Source organism: Schistocerca americana, chromosome 7, assembly GCF_021461395.2.
Source record: "Schistocerca americana isolate TAMUIC-IGC-003095 chromosome 7, iqSchAmer2.1, whole genome shotgun sequence".
Taxonomy (NCBI): Eukaryota; Metazoa; Arthropoda; class Insecta; order Orthoptera; family Acrididae; genus Schistocerca; species Schistocerca americana.
In genome coordinates this window covers 66,764,974-66,789,145 of record NC_060125.1, presented here as the reverse complement: position 1 = coordinate 66,789,145, position 24,172 = coordinate 66,764,974, and the positions used below count along the sequence as shown (strand labels likewise).

The window sequence follows — 24,172 nt, the reverse complement described above, 5'->3', positions numbered from 1 at the left end:
GGTGTAAGAAGTCCACAACATGCTGGGTCAATGAAGTGAAAAAGGTTTTAGAAAGAAACAAAATAAAAACAGACGTTATAACTAACAATAAAAAAAAATGGTTCAAATGGCTCTGAGCACTATGGGACTAAACATCTTAGGTCATCAGTCCCCTAGAACTTAGAACTACTTAAACCTAACTAACCTAAGGACATCACACACATCCATGCCCGAGGCAGGATTCGAACCTGCGACCGTAGCAGCCCCGCGGTTCCGTACTGCAGCGCTAGAACCGCACGGCCACCGCGGCCGGTTATGACTAACAGAGAAGCCTTTCGGGAAAGAGGTATTGAAAATGGAAGGATTCTAAGACTGGGTAGGTAAAGAGTCGTTCAAAATGGTCTGATGACAGAAGGAAGAAACATAGTGGACAGATGAAAGCATACTGGAAGAAAAGGAGAGAATGAAGAACTGAAATTGGGAAGTGGTCCTCGGATGACCTAACTGGCTTAAAGTTCCGAAACAGAACTACCGTCCTGTAAAAGGAATAAGGGCAGACACTAGGCTATCAGCCTCAAGTGATTAGTGATAAGAGATTAACACCAAAACCAAGTTAATTGGACGACGACCCAAAGTCTACTTCTCCAGCAGTACAGAGATGTTGTCCGCAGCTTGTGGTCTACCGCCACGGTAGCTCACCGTGTTCAGTCAGAGGGTTAGCTGCCCTCTGTAAGAAAAAAAAAACTGAGTTAATCGATCAACAACGAACTTCAATGGATGTCTTACGACGTCCGCCCCGAGCAGATGCAAGAAACAAAAGGGAACAAAACGAGATCTTTTTTTTTTTTAAAAAAAAAAACGTGGTTAGCGTTGCTGCCTTTGGATCACGGGGCCAGGGTTCGATTCTCGACCGGGATGGGGATTTTCTCTGCCCGGTGACGTGGTGTTTTTGTTGACCTCATTATTTCATCATCATAATCATCATCATTCGTGACAGTGAATAGATTGGACTGTGTACCAATTGGAAGTGTGATAAAATTGGGACTTTGTACGGGCGCTGATGACCGTTCGGCTGGGCGCCCCACAAACCAAACGTCAGTACAGAGTTGCTAATCGAAGCCTTCCTCAGCCTTCCTGCTATCGATTGTTGTAGCCTCTCTCCTGCGCAGTGCGTACTGTTGCTAGTCACGTTTGCCGTGCTTTCTTTATTGATAACATTGACCAATAATCGAAAACAGGTATTGTAGAAGAGTCAATTATCTGATTTACCCAGTGATAATCAGTGATAGACGAGTTTGTTTGTTTGTCGCTGAGTACTGTAATGAGGTACTTCAGAGCCTATGTATATATAAAAACACACACACAAGCTCCAAAGGCTGCATGACATTATTGACCTTACAATATGCTGCAGCTAACTCTGTTGGCAGGACTGTTCGCTGTTGCTGCGGCACAGACGGCAGTAAACCAGTTCCCGGAAGGTTTCCTGCTAGGGACCGCCACTGCGTCTTACCAGATCGAAGGGGCTTGGAATGAGGATGGTGAGTGTGAATTAACATCTACGTTACCATATTCTGTATCATTAGGCGTTCTAAAGAAATTTCTCAAAATTCCTCTTCATTTGAGAACACTTCACCATACGTGTGCTCGCTTGCTATTCTCAGTTTATGTACAACTAACACCCACGTTGAAGTGATCTTACTTAACAGTGTCTCCGAACCCATGCTTCTCTTCCTTTTAATATTATCTGAACTCCCGTCCAAATGTTGGGTTCAGTACGAATTTATAGCTGCTGAAATTAATGTAGATTTGATGACTTCGTTCACTAGCAGTGCTCATACCTTCTGAAACTCATCAAATGGTTCAAATGGCTCTGAGCACTATGGGACTTAACATCTGCGGTCATCAGTCCCCTAAAACTTAGAACTACTTAAACCCAAGGACAGCACACACATCCAATCCCAAAGCAGGATTCGAACCTGCGACCGTAGCGGTCGCGCGGTTCTTGACTGAAACGCCTAGCACCGCTCGGCCACAATGGCCGGCTTTAAACTTATCCTGCGGTATAGTAGAAAAGACATTTCGACATGAAAATATGTGCTTTAGAATTGCGTTGCCTAATGCTTAACTACTAATTTATTGGTACTACGCCGGCCGGGTGGTCGAGCGGTTCTAGGCGCTACAGTCTGGAACCGCGTGACCGCTACGGTCGCAGGTTCGAATCCTGCTTCGGGCATGGGTTTGTGTGATGTCCTTAGGTTAGTTAGGTTTAAGTAGATCTAAGTTATAGGGGACTGATGACCTTAGAATTTAAGTCCCGTAGTGCCCAGAGCCATTTTCATTGGTACTACTTTCAAAAACATGTAATATTATCCAGCAACCAAAAATCTCACTGAAGCAGGTTCATTCAGTGAAGAACTTCTTATTCAGAATATTTAGACCACTGGCTGCACCATTTCGTGGTGTATCATGTAAAAGCTTTAGTGTGTGCAGTGTGGCACTTTATGTGGGAAGAAAGAGAAGGAAAATGGCTGCACTAAGTGAATGTGAAAATTAACAGCAATGTTGGTGCTTGCACTGCACAGATAATTAGCGATAAAAAGAGTTTACATTGAGTATGAACAGCTTTTCAGAAAGGTTTACACATTTACTTCCGACAAGTCCACTTCATTTTAATAGACCATCTTTTGTCTCTGAGACAAACATATGACAGATGAATCCCAGGGCACAACATCCAGCAAGGCAAGTATAGTGTAATGATAAAAAACTATTGTTTCTTTTTTTTGTGCCCCATTTTGGGAAGCTAAACATGGGGCACATAAGAGACTGGGGAGTGTACTAGTGTAGCCGAGACACTATAATAATAATAATAATTTTGTATGGGTGAATTGGCTGCTAAAAGTCTTTGAATTGGGCGCCATTGTTGCGGCCTGCGTGTCCCTAACCTACGCCCGTAATCAAACCGGAGAAAGGACGGCTACAGTTCAACATGGAATCCGAATGATGTGCTGTTTCTGGCTGTTCCTCGCATCGCTGAGCTACTTTCAATTCGTTTCCATGCGCGATCTTTACTGCTGGAGTACTCAGGCCGAGACTGCAACTTGGTAACGAGGTGCAGTCAGTGGGCTCTCTATCACAAGAGTTCCTGCGATGAGAAGAACTGGGAAGCCATGTACGTGTCGGTCGTGATGATACGAAATCCACTGCTAACAACGGACCTGATCTGAGAGCGGTTATTTCAGGAGCGAAGACGGAGAGTGGGGTGCTCTGACGTGCACTTGTTCCTCACTCACCCCAAGAACACTGTATGTGCTCCGACCTGAGTCTGGAGAACACTACAGTAACACCGATTCGGTTCACCTTCATAGCAGAGCGATTAAACTACGTAGCGACATTAAAAATAATGATAGCTCCGGTTGTTCACAAAAGCCATAATCGCAGTGAAAGGCTGTCTCCCACGCGTCAGATTTTTGTGACTCCTGGCACTTTCCATTTTAAGCACACAAGAGACCCTCTGCCTTAACTTCTGCTTTTGATTGGCATAATTTCGCATTGTTTTCGATCAATCGTAAGATCCGCTATTTATATCTCAGGCTTTTGCTTCCCACTTTCTGTATCTGCCATTTCTCGGTCCCTCTCACACAGCTGACTTGTTTAGAAGGCTTCATAAATTCCGTTGGCCTCAGGCAGCTATCTTACATGTTCTTTCTTGCTGTGTCGAGTAGTCCAGTGTCTTCTCTCTCACGCCATAAAAAAATCCGCTTCTCTTCTTGCAATGAGACATCGCTGTGTACGCAGGCAAGGGCGAGAACATCTGGGACCACATGCTACACGAACACCCAGAGTACGGCACCAATGGCGACAACGGCGACGTGGCCTGCGATTCGTACCACAAGTACCAGGAGGACGTGCAGATGCTGAAGGCTCTCAACGTGAGTAGTCGCTGGCGTTGCGCAGGTGTGGTGCTCGGTGAATGTACCGTATTGTGGTGTGACTAGCAGATATTCTTCAGTCTCACATTAATGAAGTACACCGCCGCTTAGAAAAAATGCAGCATCAGGGCGAGGCATGCAACAAACGTAAAATTCACATGAAGTGTGCTACGGGGTGTCCACAATAAAACGCCCGGAAAACTTTTCACGCGCCTTAAGATAAGCAAAGTAGTTTACATCATTTAACGCCAGATGCGTTTCTATTAAGATGGGTTATCCGTCTTAAGGTGCATGAAGCATTATCCCGGCCAGTTTCACTTTGTCCAACCTGTACATTTTTGGACATGCAAATGATTAGAATTTAAAAGGTAAAAGTAACACCATCTACATTCTGTATATAAAGAAGAAATACCCATTAAGTCACTCATTTGAAACTTATTTGCTTGTGAATAAATGCCAGCCGGAGTGGCCGACCGGTTCTAAGCGCTACAGTCTGGAACCGCGCGACCGCTACGGTCGCAGGTTCGAATCCTGCCTCGGGCGTGGTTGTGTGTGATGTCCTTAGGTTAGTTAGGTTTAAGTAGTTTTAAATTCTAGGGGACTGATGACCTCAGAAGTTAAGTCCCATTGTGCTCAGAGCCATTTGAACCATTTGTGAATAAATGATGTTGTGCCTCGTCCAAGGATAAGCGTCTACCAGTACGTGTCGGCATTCGGCTGTGGCACATGGTTTATAGTCTGCAGTATTTCTGCTCTTAGTGGATGGAATCCTACGAATATCATACGAATGTGGAATCTATGCGTTCAGGAGCAGTATCTCACCTCCCTCTCACGACTGAGGGCAGACATATACACTCATGCTCATAAATTAAGGATAATACTGATACATGGTGAAACAATACTCTGGTGGGCTATTTGCGGTTTTAAATCACCTCAGCGTATGACCATGCGGTGCATTTGACTTGCAGTCGTTGCACGGTGGCGCTGGCAGCAGTCCACATACACAAAGGTGTGTTGGTGGATGTCAGAGTACGGTGCAGCGAGTAAGTGTGCAGACGTTTTCAGACGTGCTAATGGTGACTCTGTATTGAAAATGGCTCAAAGAACACATATTGATGACGTTATGAGGGGTAGAATATTACAGCAACTGGAGGCTGGTCAAACAAAGCAGGTCGTAGCACGGGCTCTCCGTGTGCCACATAGCGTGATCTCAAGTTATGGCAACGATTCCAGCAGACAGGAAACGTGTCCAGGCGCTACAGTACGGGACGTCTACAGCGTACAACACCACAGGAAGACCGATATCGCACCATCAGTGGCCGCAGATGGCCACGGAGTACTGCAAGTAGTCTTGCTCGGGACCCTGCCGCAGCCACTGGAATAGTTGTCTCCAGGCACACAGTCTACAGACGACTGAAAAGTCACGGTTTATTCGCCTGGATACCAAGGTGCATTCCACTGACCCCTGGTACAGTAGAGCCCATAAATCCTGGTGCCAAGAACACAGTACATGATCATTGGAACAGTGGTCCCAGGTTTTGTTCACGGACGAGTCCAGGTATAGTCTGAGCCGTGATTATCGCCGGGTTTTCATCTGGTCTGAACCAAGAACCAGATACCAAACCCTTAACGTCCTTGAAAGGGACCTGTATCGACGTCGTGGTTTGATGGTGTGGGGTGGGATTATGATTGGTGCACGTACACCCATGCATGTCCTTGACAGAGGAGCTGTAACAGGTCAGGTGTATAGGGACGTCATTTTGCACCAGTATGCCCCACCTTTTCAGGGTTGCGGTGGGTCCCACCTTCCTCCTGATGCATGATAACGCGCGGCCCCACCGAGCTGCCATCGTGGAGGAGTACCTTGAAACAAGATATTAGGCGAATGGAGTGGTCTGCCTGTTATCCAGACCTAAACCCCATCGAGCATGCCTGTGATGCTCTCGGTCGACGTATCGCTGCACGTCTTCAAACCCCTAGCACATTTCAGGAGCTCTGACAGGTACTGGTGCAAGAATGGGGGGCTATAACCCAGCATATGCCAAACCGTTGTGCGGCCTGTGTACATGTGCATGGTGATCATACCCCATATTGATGTCGGGGTACATGGGGAGGAAACAATGGCGTTTAGCAGCACATGTGTTTCGGGACGGCTTTCTCAACTTATCACCAAACCGTGGACTTACAGACCTGTGTCATGTGTGTTCCCTATGTGCCTATGCTATTAGCGCCGGTTTTGTGTAGTACCACGTTGTGTGGCACCACATTCTGCAATTATTCTTAATTTATGACCATGAGTGTAGTTTGCTAGGGCGTGCTGGATCGTACAGCCACATTGATTCAGGGAACGGCATTGTTTCCGGCAAGATAAGCATCCACAAGGGCAGTGCGACGACGTCAAGAATACCTTGGAGTGTCAGTACGGCGGTCATCGTTGTACCTTCACTTGACTGCACCAGAGAGAAGTGGGCTAACACTGGTGCGAGCAACGACAAGAGTGGGCACATGAGGAACAATACGTCGTGTTTCCAGACGAATCTCAGCGCTGTGTGTAAACTTCACGATGGACGGATCCCTCTGTGCTGTCTGTGATGAGAGTGAACATTTCCAGACTGCATTCATAATCGTCTTATCAACCCAGCACCTGGTGTGACGGTATGAGGTATTGGTACACAACACGATCACTTCAGGTTCATATAGGTGGTAGTACGGACAGTAGTCTTTACATTCTGACGTGTTTTGGGCTATTTTCGAGGACTGTGTGACATATTTCACAAAGATAATAAAAGATTGCATGTTTCTCAAACTATCGTGACACTTCCTGCTGCACCAACACCCCTCCAGACATCTTCGCAAGCCTTGGTCCGATAGGACAGTTAGCGGCTGGTTTAACTTCGCTTCCAGTGCTCGAATATTGCTGAGGTAAGACCTCAGTTAGCCACAGTGGCGAGCATAATTACCTGATTCTGTGGTCTGATGTTGCATTGCCATGGTCCCTACATACTACAGGTGGGGACTGGCCATAACAAATTTCGGCAAACCTGCCACCAGCCCAGACCAAGCGGTATGTTGTCCTCAACTGCTGTCAACACCGAGGTGTACTCCGCACCAGCGACAGATCACCCAGCCTAGTCTACACCTACCCGCTATATCTGCTACCTACTGGCCTAGGGGCTGCTGATGGACGTGGTGCTGTGGTGCCTGAACTAGTACCAGCCAGCCGAGGCCATCTCCTGGGTCTTGGGTTTGGGCCCGTTGCACCACACATGTAATTGCCCACAGAAGTGGCTGGCTGTTCTATACCTAGGCCTGTGACTTGCCACGTGCCTGATGTCAGTCATGTCACTGTTCTTCGCTGAGGTACCGCTCAGACACGTCGTCCTCGCCTGCAGCATGCTGACCATACTGCATTGTGTTTTGCTGAGATTACCATGGCCACCTGGGTTTCAACGCATGAGTTCGAGTTGCCACCAGCAGCCGTTGTGCGAGAGTCACAGTCCATAAAGACTTTAATTGCTAATGGAGTTTTTCCAAGAAACTGGTAGTACGCACCTTATATGTTGCATGGAATCTACAGTCGATCATCCAGGTATATAACAGACTACACAACTGTGACACTATCACATTGCTGTCAGAAATAGCCAATTACAGCCATCGACGTGTGTGTAAGCATTCAACATCATCGTTTCAGTGGGATGAATGAGGGCAAACTGATTTTATTTGCTCCAGTGATTGACAATAGAGAAGCAATTACATTGGAGAGTTTTGTTAAAAGAATGAGTCGTGAAAATGAACTAAGCATTGATTTGAATCGGTAGAAAATACTAGAGGAAGATATACTGGTTTGTGGCTAGTCACGTGTGGAAGTGCAATTTCCTGCAGCATAATGGTTCAAATGGCTCTGAGCACTATGGGACTCAACTGCTGAGGTGATTAGTCCCCTAGACTTAGAACTAGTTAAACCTAACTAACCTAAGGACATCACAAACATCCATGCCCGAGGCAGGATTCGAACCTGCGACCGTAGCGCCTGGAGCATAATGCCCCATTTACTCAATCTTCAGCAGTGTCCTGTTTTAAATGCAAAACCCCTCTGCAGTTTGCTGAAGAATGCAGAGAGTGTGCAGGATTAGTATTCACATGTAGGGATTAAGCAACGTTAGTAGGCAAAATTGTGATGTGATATGAGTATTACGGTTTTCCTGTATTTGTCCTTCTAATTTGTCCTGTTGTTGTATACACATGGTTTGAAATGAGTAAATGTAGGGAACAAGGGGTCACCACTACAGAGCGGTTCAGTCTGAGCAAGTGCCTCGGATGAGGGCAGATAATGTAGACTAGCATAAGAAGTTAGAGTGATTACAAGAGACCAGAGCCTTGTACAACTTATCAGTATCTCTCCTAGAAACTAGTGCAGCTACCAGGACTTTATGGGTAAAGCAGGAGAGGGTGTGTTGACACTTGTGAATAACCTTTTGACAACTCTGGAGCTGAGTTTATGATCAGAGGCACACTTGTTACATATGGCTAAATTATGTTAAGTAGGAGATGCAAAAACGTATGTGATGTATCATGATAAATTAAGGAATGCTCATACATTTGACAGCCTTGGAGAGCCTTATTGCAGCGTCGTAGGAGGAAGAATAGTTGTAGATGTAGAAGGTAGATAGTGAGCAGGTGGTGTCCATCAGATTAAATAATCTGGAGACTGAAGACATGGACTTGTCACAGATTTCATGGTCGCCAATTTGGAGATTCTTGAGGAAGATTTTACTGATAAGATGAATTCGGAAAAATAAAACATTCAAAAGGAATGGAAAAATTATCAGTTGAGGAATTTTGTTGGAGTTTGAAGACCTGTTTAATCGTTTTTTGGCTTCGCCAGTGCCACCAGTAACACAACAAAGAATCCAAATTGGGAACTAGTCAATATGTATCGCAAGCCGTACCTCTACCTCATAACCCACAGCCTGTGATGGAGTTCAATAACCAATGTTTACGAAACAGTATTATCGAGGAAAGTTGTAATCTTTGGCGAGCACTGGGAAAAAAGGTATTGATGGAACCAAAGTTTAGCATTTCAGATGTGACTGCAGATATCTTATTAGCCATCTGATTAAGGACACATATCCAGTACCAAATATAAAAGAAACTTATGACAATTTGGGGCAGTGCACATACTTTTCCACCATGAATCTGGGGAGTTGGAAGCAGCTCTGGAGGACTGACCAATAACGAAATTTATGTATGGTTGACGACACTACTAGGATCACTGTCTGCTACTTGGGTTGAAAAATGCACCAATTACATTTCATCAATTGTTATATGAAGTTTTGTAAGGATTAAAACAAAGGCAGTGTGTGGTGTATTTGGAAGACATAATTGTCTTTGCAAAGGATAGCCTGTGCTATGACTAAAAGAAATGTTCCAGATGTTGCATGCAGCACACTTACCACTAAAGAAGTCTCACTTCAGATTACAAAAAATACAGTATATGGGCCATATGATTAGTTGTGATGGAGTTTGGACGGATTCTACATTACTGAATGCCAAATAAGGTTTCCATACACTTCACACAGGGAAACGTTTACGCTCATGTTTATATTTAGCGAGTTACTTAACAAAGCTTATCCCAAAACTTGCAGAAATTTCTCACGTACTTATTGAAAGAAATGCACAATAAAATTTCAATGAAATCAGAGTATGAAGACATGTTCAAAGGACTGAAAGAATTGTTGACCACTAGACAGGTATTAATCATTCCAAACTTAGAAAAAAAGTCCATATTGATTTGTGATGCAAATAGTTATGTGCTTGGCTTAACTCAAGAAGTAATTGGAGCGGGGCAACCGATATCCTATGCCTCACATTAGCTAAGTAAAGGGGAATTATTCTACGATGAAGAAAGCAACTGTTAAAACCCCATTTGTGGTGTAACATATTTCCACTGATGTCTGTATGGTGGAAAATTTATTCTAATAATGGATCATGTCACTATTAATGGCTGCTGTGGTTGATTGATCTATGGAGCAGAAATCGCAATGGGTACTGAAGCTTAGCGAATTCGAGATAGTCCATCGACCTGAGAAGAGTCACATGAATGCAGATGGTCTCTGCTGGACGGTTTATTTTTTACAGAGAGTGGGTCATACCATTGTGGAGTGTCAGGCAGAGGAAACAGCTGATGAAGACTGTAAACTCTCTACAATGCAGTGACCCACAATGTACTATGCGAGAAGATAGATGTTATGGCTCCGGGAATGATGCATGGGGAGGTGTCAAGCAGGTACATGATCATGTGTTATCAAGGCATGACGGTCAGAGAACCATGGAATGGCATGTGGCCAAACAGTACTGATATTGTATGTGTTAAAAGGATGTGGCTCAGTATCTGAAGAGCTGTGTACTGTGTACACATTGAGCTGACTATTCCATTTCAGAGATGAATGGAGGCTGAAATGATTGGTACGGATATCTTGAGTCTGTTTGCATACATACTGGCAGGGACTTGCAATAGTCTGCCTATAGTAGAACATCTTTTATGTAATGTGCAAATGGCAGCTATTCCAACTCAGTAATCTTACACAGTAGCTCACACCATGGTAAACAGTTCCTTGTTGGGGGTCGGTGTTCAGAAACGTTAATAATGGACCAGGGCACCAATTTTATATCAGAATTGATGAAACAGTTTCTCAGTTACTGTACATTCATAAGTTAAGGACAACGACCACTTTGATGAATAGTGATGTGAGCAAGGTACAAGTCTGGTTAGACACATTAGCCACTTGTTTGGACATGGCAAGTCTGTTGTATACCTTTGCCAATAGTGTTGGGGATGCTTGCATAAAACAGCTAACCTACAGCAAGTGATACACCATGGACAGTTAACTTCTACCCTGCTAACACTGACTCAATTTCTGGATGGTCTGCAACAGGCATGGGAGGAGCTGCAAACTGCACTGTAATTGGTTATACCTCTCGAAGAAAAAATTCTGACGAAACATAGCCATCTCACAACATGGGCGTCAATACTGACTGCAAAAACCTCAAAGTGTTAATATATATAACACTAGCAGATACCAATGCCAGATGTGAGTTTCATGGAAGCCTATAAAATGGAGTAATTTTAGAAAATTTGTAAAAGTCAGAGTGAAGAAATTTTGGAATTACACAAGATGAGAAGAAAGATACATTAATGTCAAGAGACGAATTGGAGTGATGTCAGAGAGATGAAATTACTGTGCGCCCATCAACAGTAGTCCAAACTGTCACTTCTAGGAGGGACTGGTGTGGAGTGATCCTCATGATACATGCCTACTACACAACCTTATTTTCAGAAGGTTGGACTTCACTTGGTGTACTCTTGTATGTGGTACAGCTATGTTATGAACAGCAACAGTTATGAACAAGAGCAGTCAAAAGACGCAGAATGTGTAGAGCTGTGAGGCAACGAGTTACTACCAAATGGTATGCAGTGTGGTATCGCAGTACCAACTTCTCGGCCTCTGGCAACAATAACAGTGATTATAGCTTCAAACTTAACATTTGCACTACTGCCTGACAGTCCTTTTGGAAGTACTACTCTTAGGATCTTGACCTTCTTGTCTGCTACGTTGAGTCAAACTTTACTCAGCTCTTGGCATGGGCTCATAGCATAGAAAGAATATTCCGACATAATCAGCAGTACCACAGTAGATACCAACATCAAGTCATAGTGATAGGATCCTTGTGTTTAGGCGCCGTCGTAATCCTTGTCCTTGCTTACACAATCTTTGTCTGTCTACAGTGCTTCCAATCTCCCAGTTCATTGTAAACCAACGGAGTGGCTCACCCCTAGTGTTTAAGTAGACGTGAGTGTACATGTCTCTGTACAATATTTATCTCTAATGGACTAAGAAGAAAGACATTTGGTATTAAAGTGTGAATAAGTGTACAGAAAAATGTAACAGTACACTGTAGTTTCTAACACACCACAGATTTAGCATCAACCTGGAATTTGATGGACCAGATCTTCTAAAGGGGGAAGGAGTGTTATGCCAACACCCCTGTGGCAGAGTTCACAACTCGTAATCAGATGGGCCAGCTAGTTGTGCAAGTAATTTTTCTGCCAGGGCTGTAAAACTGCTGAAGTGGCATGGTACAAGATTTCAGTCTGCCACAGAGGCAAATTCCATTATATCAGGCCACACCTGATATCACATTGCCTCAGTCCCTATGTAGCAGAAGTGGGATGAAGTCACATCAAAACTGGGCAAAGGTACCATAAACACTTGCAGCCCAGACAAAGCAGTATGTTGCCTTCGACTGCTACTAACCCTGAGACGTACTCTGTTGAAGCAGAAGAGTCACAAAGCCTCACCTACATTTAGGTAATAGCTCCACTACTTGTTGGTCTACACGCCACTGCGAAATCTGATGCTGCCGGTGCTTCAATTAGTGCCGTACATATGGGGCTGCCTCTTGGGTGACTCCAAGGGGTCTCTGAGCGTCTGTAGGCCGTCTTTGGTTCTGGCCCAGAGCGCCAAGTGCCTAACTGTCCAGGGAAAGAGCTGGCTGTTTCCTACCTGTGCATGTGGCTTACCTGTCACCGAATGTCATTCATGACACAACAGGGATTGTTGCCACTTCGCTGTGGCAGAGCATGCAACCTCCTTGGAATCCTTGCATACCACAAGCCGAACGCGCTAGCTTGCCACCTGAAGATCAATGTGTGATTTCGAGCGACCACCAGAAAAAGAGCCTGTGACAACTCTGACACTATTAACTCCATACAAAGATTATTCAGCTGTTTCATGTGCCAGCACATTACTGAGATCTGTCACCTACGCAAACCATCTGATCATGGGGTGTTGAGAGACTAGCAGACCAGCACACACGAATCTGTGAAATGTAGCTAGCGTAAGGCTGAGACAGAATGAAATGACATGATCCAAGATTATGTCAACTGGATGCCCTAACCAGGTTAGAATCAATGTTGCTGCCTGAAGTGTCAGCTTATTGGGCAAATTTTCGCATCTGTATTCATCCAAATCATCTACAAATTTAATCATGTATCATTCCTGCTCTGCTGTATATTCACAATACGTAAAATTTCGTGTTTTGCTGTCCTTCCTGGTGTTGCAACTTTAAGGATCAGTAGCGTACTTACTACTTCACTTAATTTTACTGCAGAATTTTGAAAAATTATTCTCTATAATTTTGTGTAATAAAATAGCTCCTTTCGGTGATATTTCGATAAATTCAGCACTCGAATTAGAACTACATCCATTCATTACAAACCTCTATATCATACTCTAACACACAATGATGTGTATTTATTACTCTCAACACAGTATTTACCGTTACTTTTCACATATTGTGGTTTATTGTACATTGTAGAACAACTCTTGAAGGACACATACGATGAAGTTAACAGACCGTTACCGTACTCTTTCAATTTAGTATTTAGGAATAGTGATGCTGGTTTTACGATGTAGCTCACATTATTCTACTTATTTTCTAACAGGCGGACGTGTACCGCTTCTCCGTCTCTTGGGCACGCATCCTGCCCACTGGAGACCTTGACGTCATCAACCAGCCAGGTATCGACTACTACAACAACCTCATCAACGAGCTGCTCGCGAACGGAATCCAGCCCCTGGTAAGAGGGATACACATAGGTATAGGACAGTGGAAACAAAACGTTGCTGGTGTGTAATCAAGAACTCATAAACGGGACAAAGTGGTTCTTTTTTCATGTATATGCGCACGTGAACTTGCACTGAAAATGAAAGAAGTCTACTCCAGTTTCATGCTCAACAAGACTTAGAATTTCTTACATGGTGGGTCTTGGGAAGTCTTGCAAAGCAAGTAATAAATACGTTAACATATATTACAAGTCTTATTTGCTAGTTGTTTGTCGGATGTCAGTATATCTTTAAGCGATGATTTCGTTCCACAAAATCTTGTCCTAAGACACGACCTTCATCCTGCAGTAAGCCTTGGCTATTTTAACAATAGTTTGGCAGTACAAATCTTCCAACGTCATCTGTTGTTAATAAACTAGCCCAGTTCAAAGGAAGTAAGAATATGAATAATTACAACAGTACACCTAAAAAGAAGTTCGTTAGTGTTCATTGCACATGACTTAAGTTCAAAATGGCATTAACAATGCTGTGAATCCTCCTGGACGAATTTTGCATGTAGCACAATGATCAGACACTGTGTTTTAGAATCTTGAAACAATGTTGTTCATGTGTAAGAGAGCTGTAGTCACTAGAGGGTTTTAGTTACGTTATATAAAGTAAGTGCTTTCGAAATCACGTTTTAAGCTACCAGGTTTTCAACTACCAGATCTTAAACTACAAAACAGTCCCAGGGGCTGATGACGATTCCGACCATAAATGTTGGAGATCATATTTGAAAAAGTAGTAAATCGAGACTTGGGTGAATTGGAAGGTACAGTTTGTTTCTAGTTTCAAAGGGAGTATTGTGCAACGATCAGCTGAAACAGAGGAAAGAAATATAGAACGAATTGGTCGCTATGAGCAGTGATTTCTGACGGCAGGTGAGGATAAAAAAAGTCAAAAATAACCCTGTGGAAATCTCCGCATAACGCACGAGGTATTGAATTTAATTGGGGAAAGTGGAGACTTAAAAATGCAGCCACTGAAGTTGACAGAGGAGAGCCTGTGAAGAATATGATCGACAATTAAGTGACAAAATCGGAAAGGGGTGGAGGGAAATTCAGGGTTGCAGAAGCATGCGTGATTATGGGAAAGATAAGTGCCACCTGAAGGAAAATCATAGAGGCCCGTGAAATAAAGAAAAAGCTGCCTGAGAGCCAAGAGCTCGGCTGGCAGTCCAGTACTAAGAAAAGAAGGGAAAAGACAAAGATGGAAGAAATATATACAAGAGCTACACAAGGGAAGAGAACTGGAAGACAGTATTATGGAAAGCGAAGAGGCAGTAAATGACTATGCTGCAGGTGATACGATATTGCGAGAAAAATTGACGGAACACATAAGTCGAAACAAGTCACCTTTAGCTAACAAGACTCCCTCAGAATTACTGAGGCGCTTGAGGAAACACATGTCAGGACCGTTTCACTTAGTGTGTAAAACACATGAGGCAGAAGAGGTTCCCTCAGGCTTATAGAGGAATGTAACAATAGCAGTTCCGAAGGAAAGCTGTGACGACAGGTTTGAGTATTACAGAATAATCAGTTTAATAAGACATAGGTGCAAAATTTGACAAGAATTATTTGCTGAAGCGTTGTTGAAGCTGACCTTGGGGAAGGTCGGTTTGGTGTCGGGCGAAATGTACGAACAAGCAGGGTAATGCGTCATCTTAGACGGTACAGTGAAGGAAGGCAAACCTTCTATTATAGTATTTGTAAATTTGGAGAAAACTGGACAATCCTGATTGGAATACACACTTTTAAATAATGAAGAACACAGGGATAAAATACGGAGGATGAAAGTTCTTGTATAACAGTTACATGAGCCGAATGACGTGAAAGACAGGCAGTAGTTAAGAATGGAGTGAGAAAAGGTTGTATCCTACCCACGATGTTATTCAGTGTGTACATTGAGCAAACGGTAAAGGAAGGGAATTAAACTACAGGGAGAGAAAATTAATGTTTTGAGATGTGCCGATAGCCACTTAATTGTTTCAGAGACGGAAAATGTCTTGCAAGGGCAGTCGAACAGAATGGAAAGTGTCTTGAAAAGATATTATAAAGTAGGAGATTAGTAGTACTGTATGCGCAGCAAACAGCTAACGTTAGTCGAAGTAGAAAGGATATGAAACGAAGACTGGCCCCAGTGAGAAAAGCGTTTCTGACATTTAAGTTGTAGTAAGTCTTTTCTCATTGTTTTGGTCTGAACTGTAACCTTGTACTGAGGTGAAACGTTGATAGTAAATTCTTGCAACAAGCAGAATGGAAGCATATGAAATTAAGTGCCAGAGAATGAGGCTGAAGCGTACGTGTGTAGACTAAATAACTAATGCAGACGTACTAAATTGTTTTTGGGAGAAAAATAACTTACGGCACAATTTGATTGAAAGCTCAGTTCATAGAGCACATCCTGAGACGTTATGGAATAGTCATTTTGGTAATGGGAACGGTGGGGGTGGGGAGGAAGAGGCGAGTGGTAAAAATTACGGAGGCACACCAATGCTTTAACTACAGTAAACAACTTCACATGGATGCAGGTTGCAGTAGTTAAGTGAAGAACTGAAGACCAGAACAACAAAGCGACAATGAAGCTATTCTTCTCCACGGGTGAATGTCTACGTCAAAGAAGTAATGAGTGACATAGAAATCTTCAGAGGAAAAGTAATGAGTGAAAAAAGAGAAATATTCAGAGATGTGATTCAAATAGTGGGTGAAGGAGGTCAAGATTCATTTATAACATTGCCACCTGTAGCCAATCTGCGGATAAGTCAGGACCTGTTGCAAGGAATGAACAGGCTACTGAGCACAGATATCGATTGTGAGTAAGTCAGAGAAAGCCAAAAGTTATAAGAAGCAGCAGAAATGAGATTAGCAGCTAAATTAACATCAAAACTAGAGACTATTTACTAGGCGACATGAAGGTATTCACCTAACTAGGAAACAAAGCCGTGCATGATGGATGAAGCAAGAAGTGGGTTACCACAGGCAAAGGCAGTATTCATTCCATAAAGAAGGCTACTATAATAAAGCATAGCCATTAATTGACAGAGAAATTTATGAGAATACACGTCTGGGGATGAAACAGGGGTTGTGGGGAAAACGCAAAAGATTAGAATCGAAGCGTGTGAAATGTGGTGCTGGAAAAGGACGCTAAAAATTAAGTGTAGTGATAAGCAATGAGGATGCTTTCCGCAGAATCGGCGAGAGAGAAGAACACGTAGAACATTAACTAAAAGGAGATGCAGGAGAAGTGTTCAAACATCAGTTAATAGCTTCCATACCAACAGAGGGATTTACGAGGGTCACTCCAAAAGAAATGCACACTATTTTTGTAAAAGTACAGTTTTCATTTTGCATGTGTGAAAGTTTTACAGTGAGTAGATGCATCCTTCCCGCTTGTTTTCAAACTTAGTTCAACCTGTTGCCGTGAGTGGCGCCGTCACAGCATGTCTTCAAGGTGGCGCTACACTTGACGTTCGTCAGAAGCAACGTGCTGTCATAGAATTAATGTACTGTGAAAAAGAGACAGTGGGAAACATCCACAAGAGGTTGAAAAAGGTGTATGGAGATGCTGCTGTCGATCTCAGTACAGTTAGTCGTTGGGCAAGCAGATTGCGTGACGAAAGCGGGCACGGCAATATTGAGGATTGTCCTCGCAGCGGTAGGCCTCGTACTGCACACTCTCCAATGTGCAGAGAGTTAACGAATTGGTGACTGCTGACAGACGCATCACAGTGAACGAATTGTCACGCTACGTTGGGGTAGGGGAAGGAAGTGTTTGCAGAATACTGAAAGTGTTGGCGTTAAAAAGGTTTGTGCCAGGTGGGTTCCCAGGATGTTGATAGTGGTTCACAAAGAAACAAGAAAAACGGTATGCAGCGAACAGTACGAGAATGGTGGAGATGATTTTCTTGGAAGAATTGTGACAGGTGATGAAACATGGCTCCATCATTTTTCCCCAGAGACGAAGAGGCAGTCATTGGAGTGGCATCATGCAAATTTATCCAAGAAAAAGAAATTGAAAACCACACCTTCTGCTGGAAAAGTTATGACTATGGTGTTTTTCGATTCCGAAGGACTCTTGCTTGTGGACATCATGCCAAATGGAACCACCATAAATTCTAATGCATACGTGACGACACTGAAGAAACGTCTAGGTCAACTGAGTCGTGTTCGACCACATCGGCAGAAGCAGGATGTTTTACTGTTGCACGACAATGTACGGCCGCATGTTAGACAAAAAACCATGGAAGCGATCACAAAAGTCGGATGGACAACACTGAAACACCCGGGCTTACAGTCCTGACCTGGCTCCATGTGACTATCATCTCTTTGGGAAACTGAAAGACTCTCTTCGTGGAACAAGGTTTGAAGATGATGACTCCTATGTGCACGCTGCCAGACAGTGGCTGCAACAGGTTGGTCCAGAATTTTACCTTGCGGGTATACAGCCGCTGGTTCCAAGATGGCGTAAGGCAGTTGAGAGGGATGGAAGTTATGTGGCAAAATGAAAATATTGTTCCTCAAGGATGTATCTACACACTGTAAAACTTTCAAACATGTAGAACAAAAGATCGATTTAAAAAAAAAAATAGTGTGCATTTCTTTTGGAGTGACCCACGTATAAAGGGAAGAAACTGCAGGAGAAAGGAAAAGACAACCACAGCAAATATTTGACGTCGTTGAGTGTATGTGCTTCTCTGATAAGAAGAGATAGACACGAGAGAGGAATCGATCATATGCCGCATAGGACCGGTCAGGAGTTTAGATAAGCGTTAGAATCAGACAGTCACTAAATCAGACAAATGAACAAGCTCACTTGGATGTAATATCCAGTAACTGAACAGCCACATATGCTAGTGGTTTATCGCAGCAATAGAGAGTCCGTAATAAATCTAGTCTATAACGCAAGTTATTCTCAGGAATCATAAAACACGTTGTAGAGAAGGTACACAACGTGAATTTGAGGAGCAGAGCGCTCCAGCATTAAGGCCCATACCCGTGTGTCTGACCTGGCTACGTGACCGCATCGTGTGGCAGTGCGCACATTTCAAACTGCTAACCCCAAACCTTCTTTTGCTGGGAAATCGAAATTTCTGTCAGGTCCTAACGCAATAATAACTACAGCACGATCAGCCAGCCATTACTGAGACATGGTCATTTCGTTACAGTCCATCGAAAGTAGGTACTACCACTGTAAACCTTTTGTATAGAGGCATGGCTTTAGTTTTAATAGAAAGTCGCCAAAATTATGACTGGAGAAACGTAATCAAAATATGATATGATATGAGACTGAAAATATAAATTTAATGATGAAGCATTTGCTGTACAGGTGACGATGTATCACTGGGACCTACCGCAAGCACTGCAATACATCGGCGGATGGCCAAACCCGCTCCTTGCCGACTATTTCGTCGAGTTCGCGAGGGTGCTGTTTGACAACTTTGGCGACAGAGTGAGTACCCATGCCTCCACTAATTGTCACACGGGTTTCTTCCTGTTGTGACACATCCCTGACAGCCGTGGTTCTTCAGGTGAAGTGGTGGATCACGTTCAACGAGCCGGCAGTCTTCACCAGTGGCTACGCCTCCTCTGGTGGTCAGGCGCCCTCGCAGAACGCGTCAGGCATCGGCGACTACCTGGCCTCCCACACCGTGATCAGGGCCCATGGACTCGTGTATCGCCTCTACGACGAACAGTACAGGGCCACGCAAAATGGTATGCTTTTAAACATCGCTACGCTTTGCCTGATACACTGAATTAGGTTATATGTACATTTCGTTTCAATATATTCACAATAAAGGGATCCTTCAGGAAGCGGAACACGTCTGAAAACAATATTACGCATTAATATTTTCCAAGAAAAACAATGTTGATGTATCTAATAAGATCTAAAGTTAAATACTTCTCATAGATGTGCAATAGGGCAAAAATCGTAAACTTGTTTTACTTACAAAGTAATATCAAATTTGTTATAACCCTTGTAAATGATCAATACACTGAGCTGCACTTGGTAATTCTTAGGCCACTGTAGCCATGTATCATTAAGTTATAGAACCCAGTACGTTGTCCACGATGGTGAGTGTTCATCGGAGGTGAGGGTATCATCTGGAGTGCCCCAGGGAAATGTGGTAGGTCCGCTGTTGTTTTCTATCTACATAAACGATCTTTTGGATATGGTGGAGCCGGCCGGTGTGGCCGTGCGGTTCTAAGCGCGTCAGTTTGGAACCGCGTGACCGCTGCGGTCACAGGTTCGAATCCTGCCTCGGGCATGGATGTGTGTGATGTCCTTAGTTAGGTTTAAGTAGTTCTAAGTTCTAGGGGACTGATGACCTCAGTAGTTAAGTCCCATAGTGCTCAGAGCCATTTGAACCATTTGATAGGGTGGATAGCAATGTGCGGCTGTTTGCTGGTGATGCTGTGGTGTACAGGAAGGTGTGGTCATTGAGTGACTGTAGGAGGATACGAGATAACTTGGACAGGATTTATGATTGGTGTAAATTAATGCAGATGAATAGGAAAAAGAATCCCGTAATGTTTGAATACTCCATTAGTAGTCTAGCACTTGACACAGTCACGTCGATTAAATATTTGGGCGTAACATTGCAGAGCGATATGAAGTGGGACAAGCATGTAATGGCAGTTCTGGGGAACGCGGATAGTCGTCTTCGGTTAATTGGTAGAATTTTGGGAAGATGTGGTTCACCTGTAAAGGAGACAGCTTATAAAACACTAGTACGACCTATTCTTGAGTACTGCTCGAGCGTTTGGGATCCCTATCAGGTTGGATTGAGGGAGGACATAGAAGCAATTCAAAGGCGGGATGCTAGATTTGTTACTGGTAGGTTTGATCATCACCCGAGTGTTACGAAAATGCTTCAGGAACTCGGGTGGGAGCCTCTGGAGGAAAGGAGTCGCTCTTTTCGTGAATCGCTACTGATGAAATTTAGAGAACCAGCATTTGAGGCTGACTGCAGTACAATTTTACTGCCGCCAACTTATATTTCGTGGAAAGACCACAAAGATAAGAGAGATTAGGGCTCGTACAGAGGCATATAGCCAGTCATTTTTCCCTCGTTCTGTTTGGGAGTGGAACAGGGAGAGAAGATGCTAGTTGTGGTACGAGGTACCCTCCACCACGCACCGTATGGTGGATTGCGGAGTATGTATGTAAATACAGATGTAAATGTGAAATATAAAAATCATTTTACAACTCCTATTTACAATGATGGCATTACTGCTCTGAATTTGAATAGAATTCAGGTTGTACATGACACTCACTGTTTGATATAATTAGTTCCATATACACATCAGGAGGTTCTGCTAAGAATTTCATCAGTGGAGTAGAAGGAGATGAGCACCAAGAAATCTTTAGGATCCTCCTAAACTAAATGTTATTGTTTGTCTAAGTTTTAATGACTGGTGGGGAGTTATAGAAAATGCATGTTCTTATTCAAGAATGATAATAATCTTAATGAAGAATAGTAATAATAATAATAATGATAATAATAATAATAATAATAATAATAATAATAATAATAATAATAATAATAGTAACAGTTTTATTCATCCATTGATCGTTTTGTACAATGATATAAACATGTGACTTCCTAAAGACGTATACACTCCGACATGCAAAATGGAGATATTGGCCTATACATACAAAGACGTCTCAAATGCGTATCAAACCATTGTATGTATGTGGAGAAAATACATTAATGTATATTTACAGATTTAAAGGCTCAAGATGTCACAATTTTTTCCATAGCAAATTTTTAACAAATAGAATTATAAATAAATTAAGCATTTTTGTGTTATTAATTCACACAATATCTTAATCATTAATGAAAATATGACTACCATTACAACCTGAACATTTTTCCTACACTTTTAAGCCAAAGCTGTGATGACTGGTCGCCAGTTATGCTTGAGTAGTTCAGTTGGAAGAACACTTGCCTGCAAAAGGCAAGGGCCCCAAGTTGGAGTCCCAGTCCGCAACACAGCTCTAATCTGCCAGGAAGTTTCATACCAGGGTGCGCTCTGCTGCAGAGTAAATGTTGCACTTTATAAAGGTGAACGTCTTTACTAAGCAAAATAGAAGACGCTCACTGAGACGGTATCTGACATTCATCTGGGTCTTCAAAAATACCAGTCTTCCACAGTCATATTTGAGACACGAGAGGAAGAAGTGATTTACATCAGTTTTTAACTCAGAATCACACTCACAGACATGAGAACCGGTAAAGTAGTTTCTATGTAGAGAAAATATGCGTGGATAAAGTGCTGTCGAATAATGGTAGAAATCATTGACCGCTCCAATTGTGTCCTCGTAAACAATGGTCTTGAAGGAATTTGGGGTTGTTATGCTGCATTATCTCCACATTTCGTTTGTTGGGGCATATTCCACATCTCTTGCCACTGATACTGTCTGTGGCTCCAGACATCACAAGCAATCAAGTGGTCTATATATGGCAATTTGTGGACAGTCCCTGTAGATGCAGCTGAACATATTCCATTAGCATACGCTGTTTGTAAGTGTTGGTTGCTTTATTGCATTTCTGGTAGTGAATATTTTTTAAGGACGCTGGGAGTAGGACACGATTAATATATTTTAAGCAGGTAGTTGAAGATACACACCTGTCTGCTTGCCACTATCTGCGCCGTAAAAGTCGAAGCGTGCTTGGATAGTTTGAAGGCTTTATTGACTTGGATCTGAGGGCGTACAAAAGCACATAGAGGCAAGCAACATCTTATAGATAGCAAGACGGAAGACCAAATTCCAAAGCTGTTGGACGCAGTCCATGATCCACATTTGCAGACAAGACAATCCATGAATTCCATGCCTTTGTCTGTTCCCCCAGCTTGTGCCTTTCGTACACTTGGTCTGCACCAGTCTGAGCTTTACTCCGAGCATGGAGTAGTGGATTCGTCTACGGGGCTCGTAAAGATATTTTTCGCTTTAACAAATACTGCGAGAGGAGAAAAAAGTGAAAATGGCAAGAGAAAAAATCCTGGTGATAAACTGAGATCGAAGCCGAGTATTTCTGCATAGTATATTTCAGTGATTATATAAATGACAATCTGTTTCAGGCAGCGTAGGAATCACGCTGAGTATCGGGGGAAGTGAACCGGCATCAAATTCGACAGAAGACTTGGAAGCCGCAGACCGACAGCTACAGTTTGATGTAAGTACGGTATCTGCTACAGCTGTGTTTCTAATTCGAAAACAAGTTGACCGTTGTGTGATTTCAGGCTTTCAGAGAGAAAAATTATTTTGAAATATTCTGGGATAGTCATTAGCCTAAATGCCCGAGGACAGTTCAGAACTTTCAGTCTGTCGCTGTCAAGTTCTAATTATGGACTACCATACCATACATCTATATCTACATATGTACCCAACAAGCCACTCTGCGGTGCTTGGCAGAGTGTACTTTCTTTATCACGACCCCCCCCCCCCCCCCCCAATGTTTTTACGTTCCAGTCACGAATGTTTCACTGAAAGAACGATTGTTGGTAAGACTGCACCTGAACTTGAATCTCTCTTATTTTACGTTCGTGATCTTTTCGCGACACATACGTGGGAGGATCAATATTTTGGTTAACTCTTCTAACTTGAATACACTCTGAAGCACCAAGGGGAGAAATCCAAGAGTATGGAATCAGATGAACGTGATGGCCACAGCCTTGCTGAGCCTCTGCCTCTCCATCTTCAGGTGAATCTTCGATTTTGGTACTCGCTTACAATGAGAGCAAAATCACGGGCTGCATCCGTGTCAGCATTGCTTTCTTGCTGGAACTGAGGTTATAGGAGTTGTTCCGGCGTATCAAGATGAATGTGTCCTGTAACTGTCTCCTCTGCAAACATTATGGGTTCATAAACTACAGTCTTTGTGAATTCAAACCACATATTCACTTTACTTGTGTCTCTTTCCCGTTCAGTGGTAACTTGAGGTGGATCCTTACCCATTAACGTCAGCTATATTTGTTACCTTTTGCGAAGATGTGGAATGTGGCGCCATTAGTAAACAAACTGTGATCCATGAGAAGTTCATTGTGTGCACCTTCTATCAAATTAAAACACAAAACTTTGAGAGCTGGATAATCTTCATTATCTAATTTGTGAAGCATTAGGACACATTTCCGTTGCTTTTCTGCTTAACTGAATAGCCTGTTGGGGAACTAGAGTTCTCCCGAAGTGTGATTCATTGGGAAGGTTTCCATTTCTTTGGAATTTGTTAACAAATAACCGGATGTTCGCTCTCGTTGGTGTTTGTTTATGAAATTTTCTAGTGAACTCCTATTGAGCCTCTAGATAAGATAAACTGCACAATCACGCATGTCGCAATCATGCGTTAACAACAGCCACACATTCTCCTATCATAAGTAGTCTTCTTGATTATCCTGGAAAAATACAACAGGCCATGCTATCACATTAAATGATTATAATCATGTATTACATAAATACATCCGTTACTCCTTACATTCAGAAATGGATTGAGACCTTATAACCACCCTGTATATTGTGATTTTGTAAGCTTTCCCAGCGTTATACCTTAGTCTTGTGGCTTCTGCAGCCGGATCTTCACGGCAAGTTGACTCAGTATCT

General features: G+C 43.0%; 1 protein-coding gene across 1 annotated transcript in view; it reads left to right on the top strand.

The window, feature by feature from the left end:
* The first annotated feature begins 1,366 nt into the window (after positions 1-1,366).
* Positions 1,367-24,172, top strand: part of LOC124622626 (myrosinase 1-like) — a 46,940-nt gene continuing 24,134 nt past the window's right edge. The window contains exons 1-6 of the mRNA XM_047148394.1: positions 1,367-1,517; positions 3,775-3,908; positions 13,414-13,548; positions 18,899-19,021; positions 19,101-19,284; positions 22,657-22,751. Of these exons, the coding sequence (XP_047004350.1) occupies positions 1,382-1,517; positions 3,775-3,908; positions 13,414-13,548; positions 18,899-19,021; positions 19,101-19,284; positions 22,657-22,751 (807 nt within the window). The 5' untranslated portion in view covers positions 1,367-1,381. The remainder of the gene's footprint in view (positions 1,518-3,774; positions 3,909-13,413; positions 13,549-18,898; positions 19,022-19,100; positions 19,285-22,656; positions 22,752-24,172) is intronic.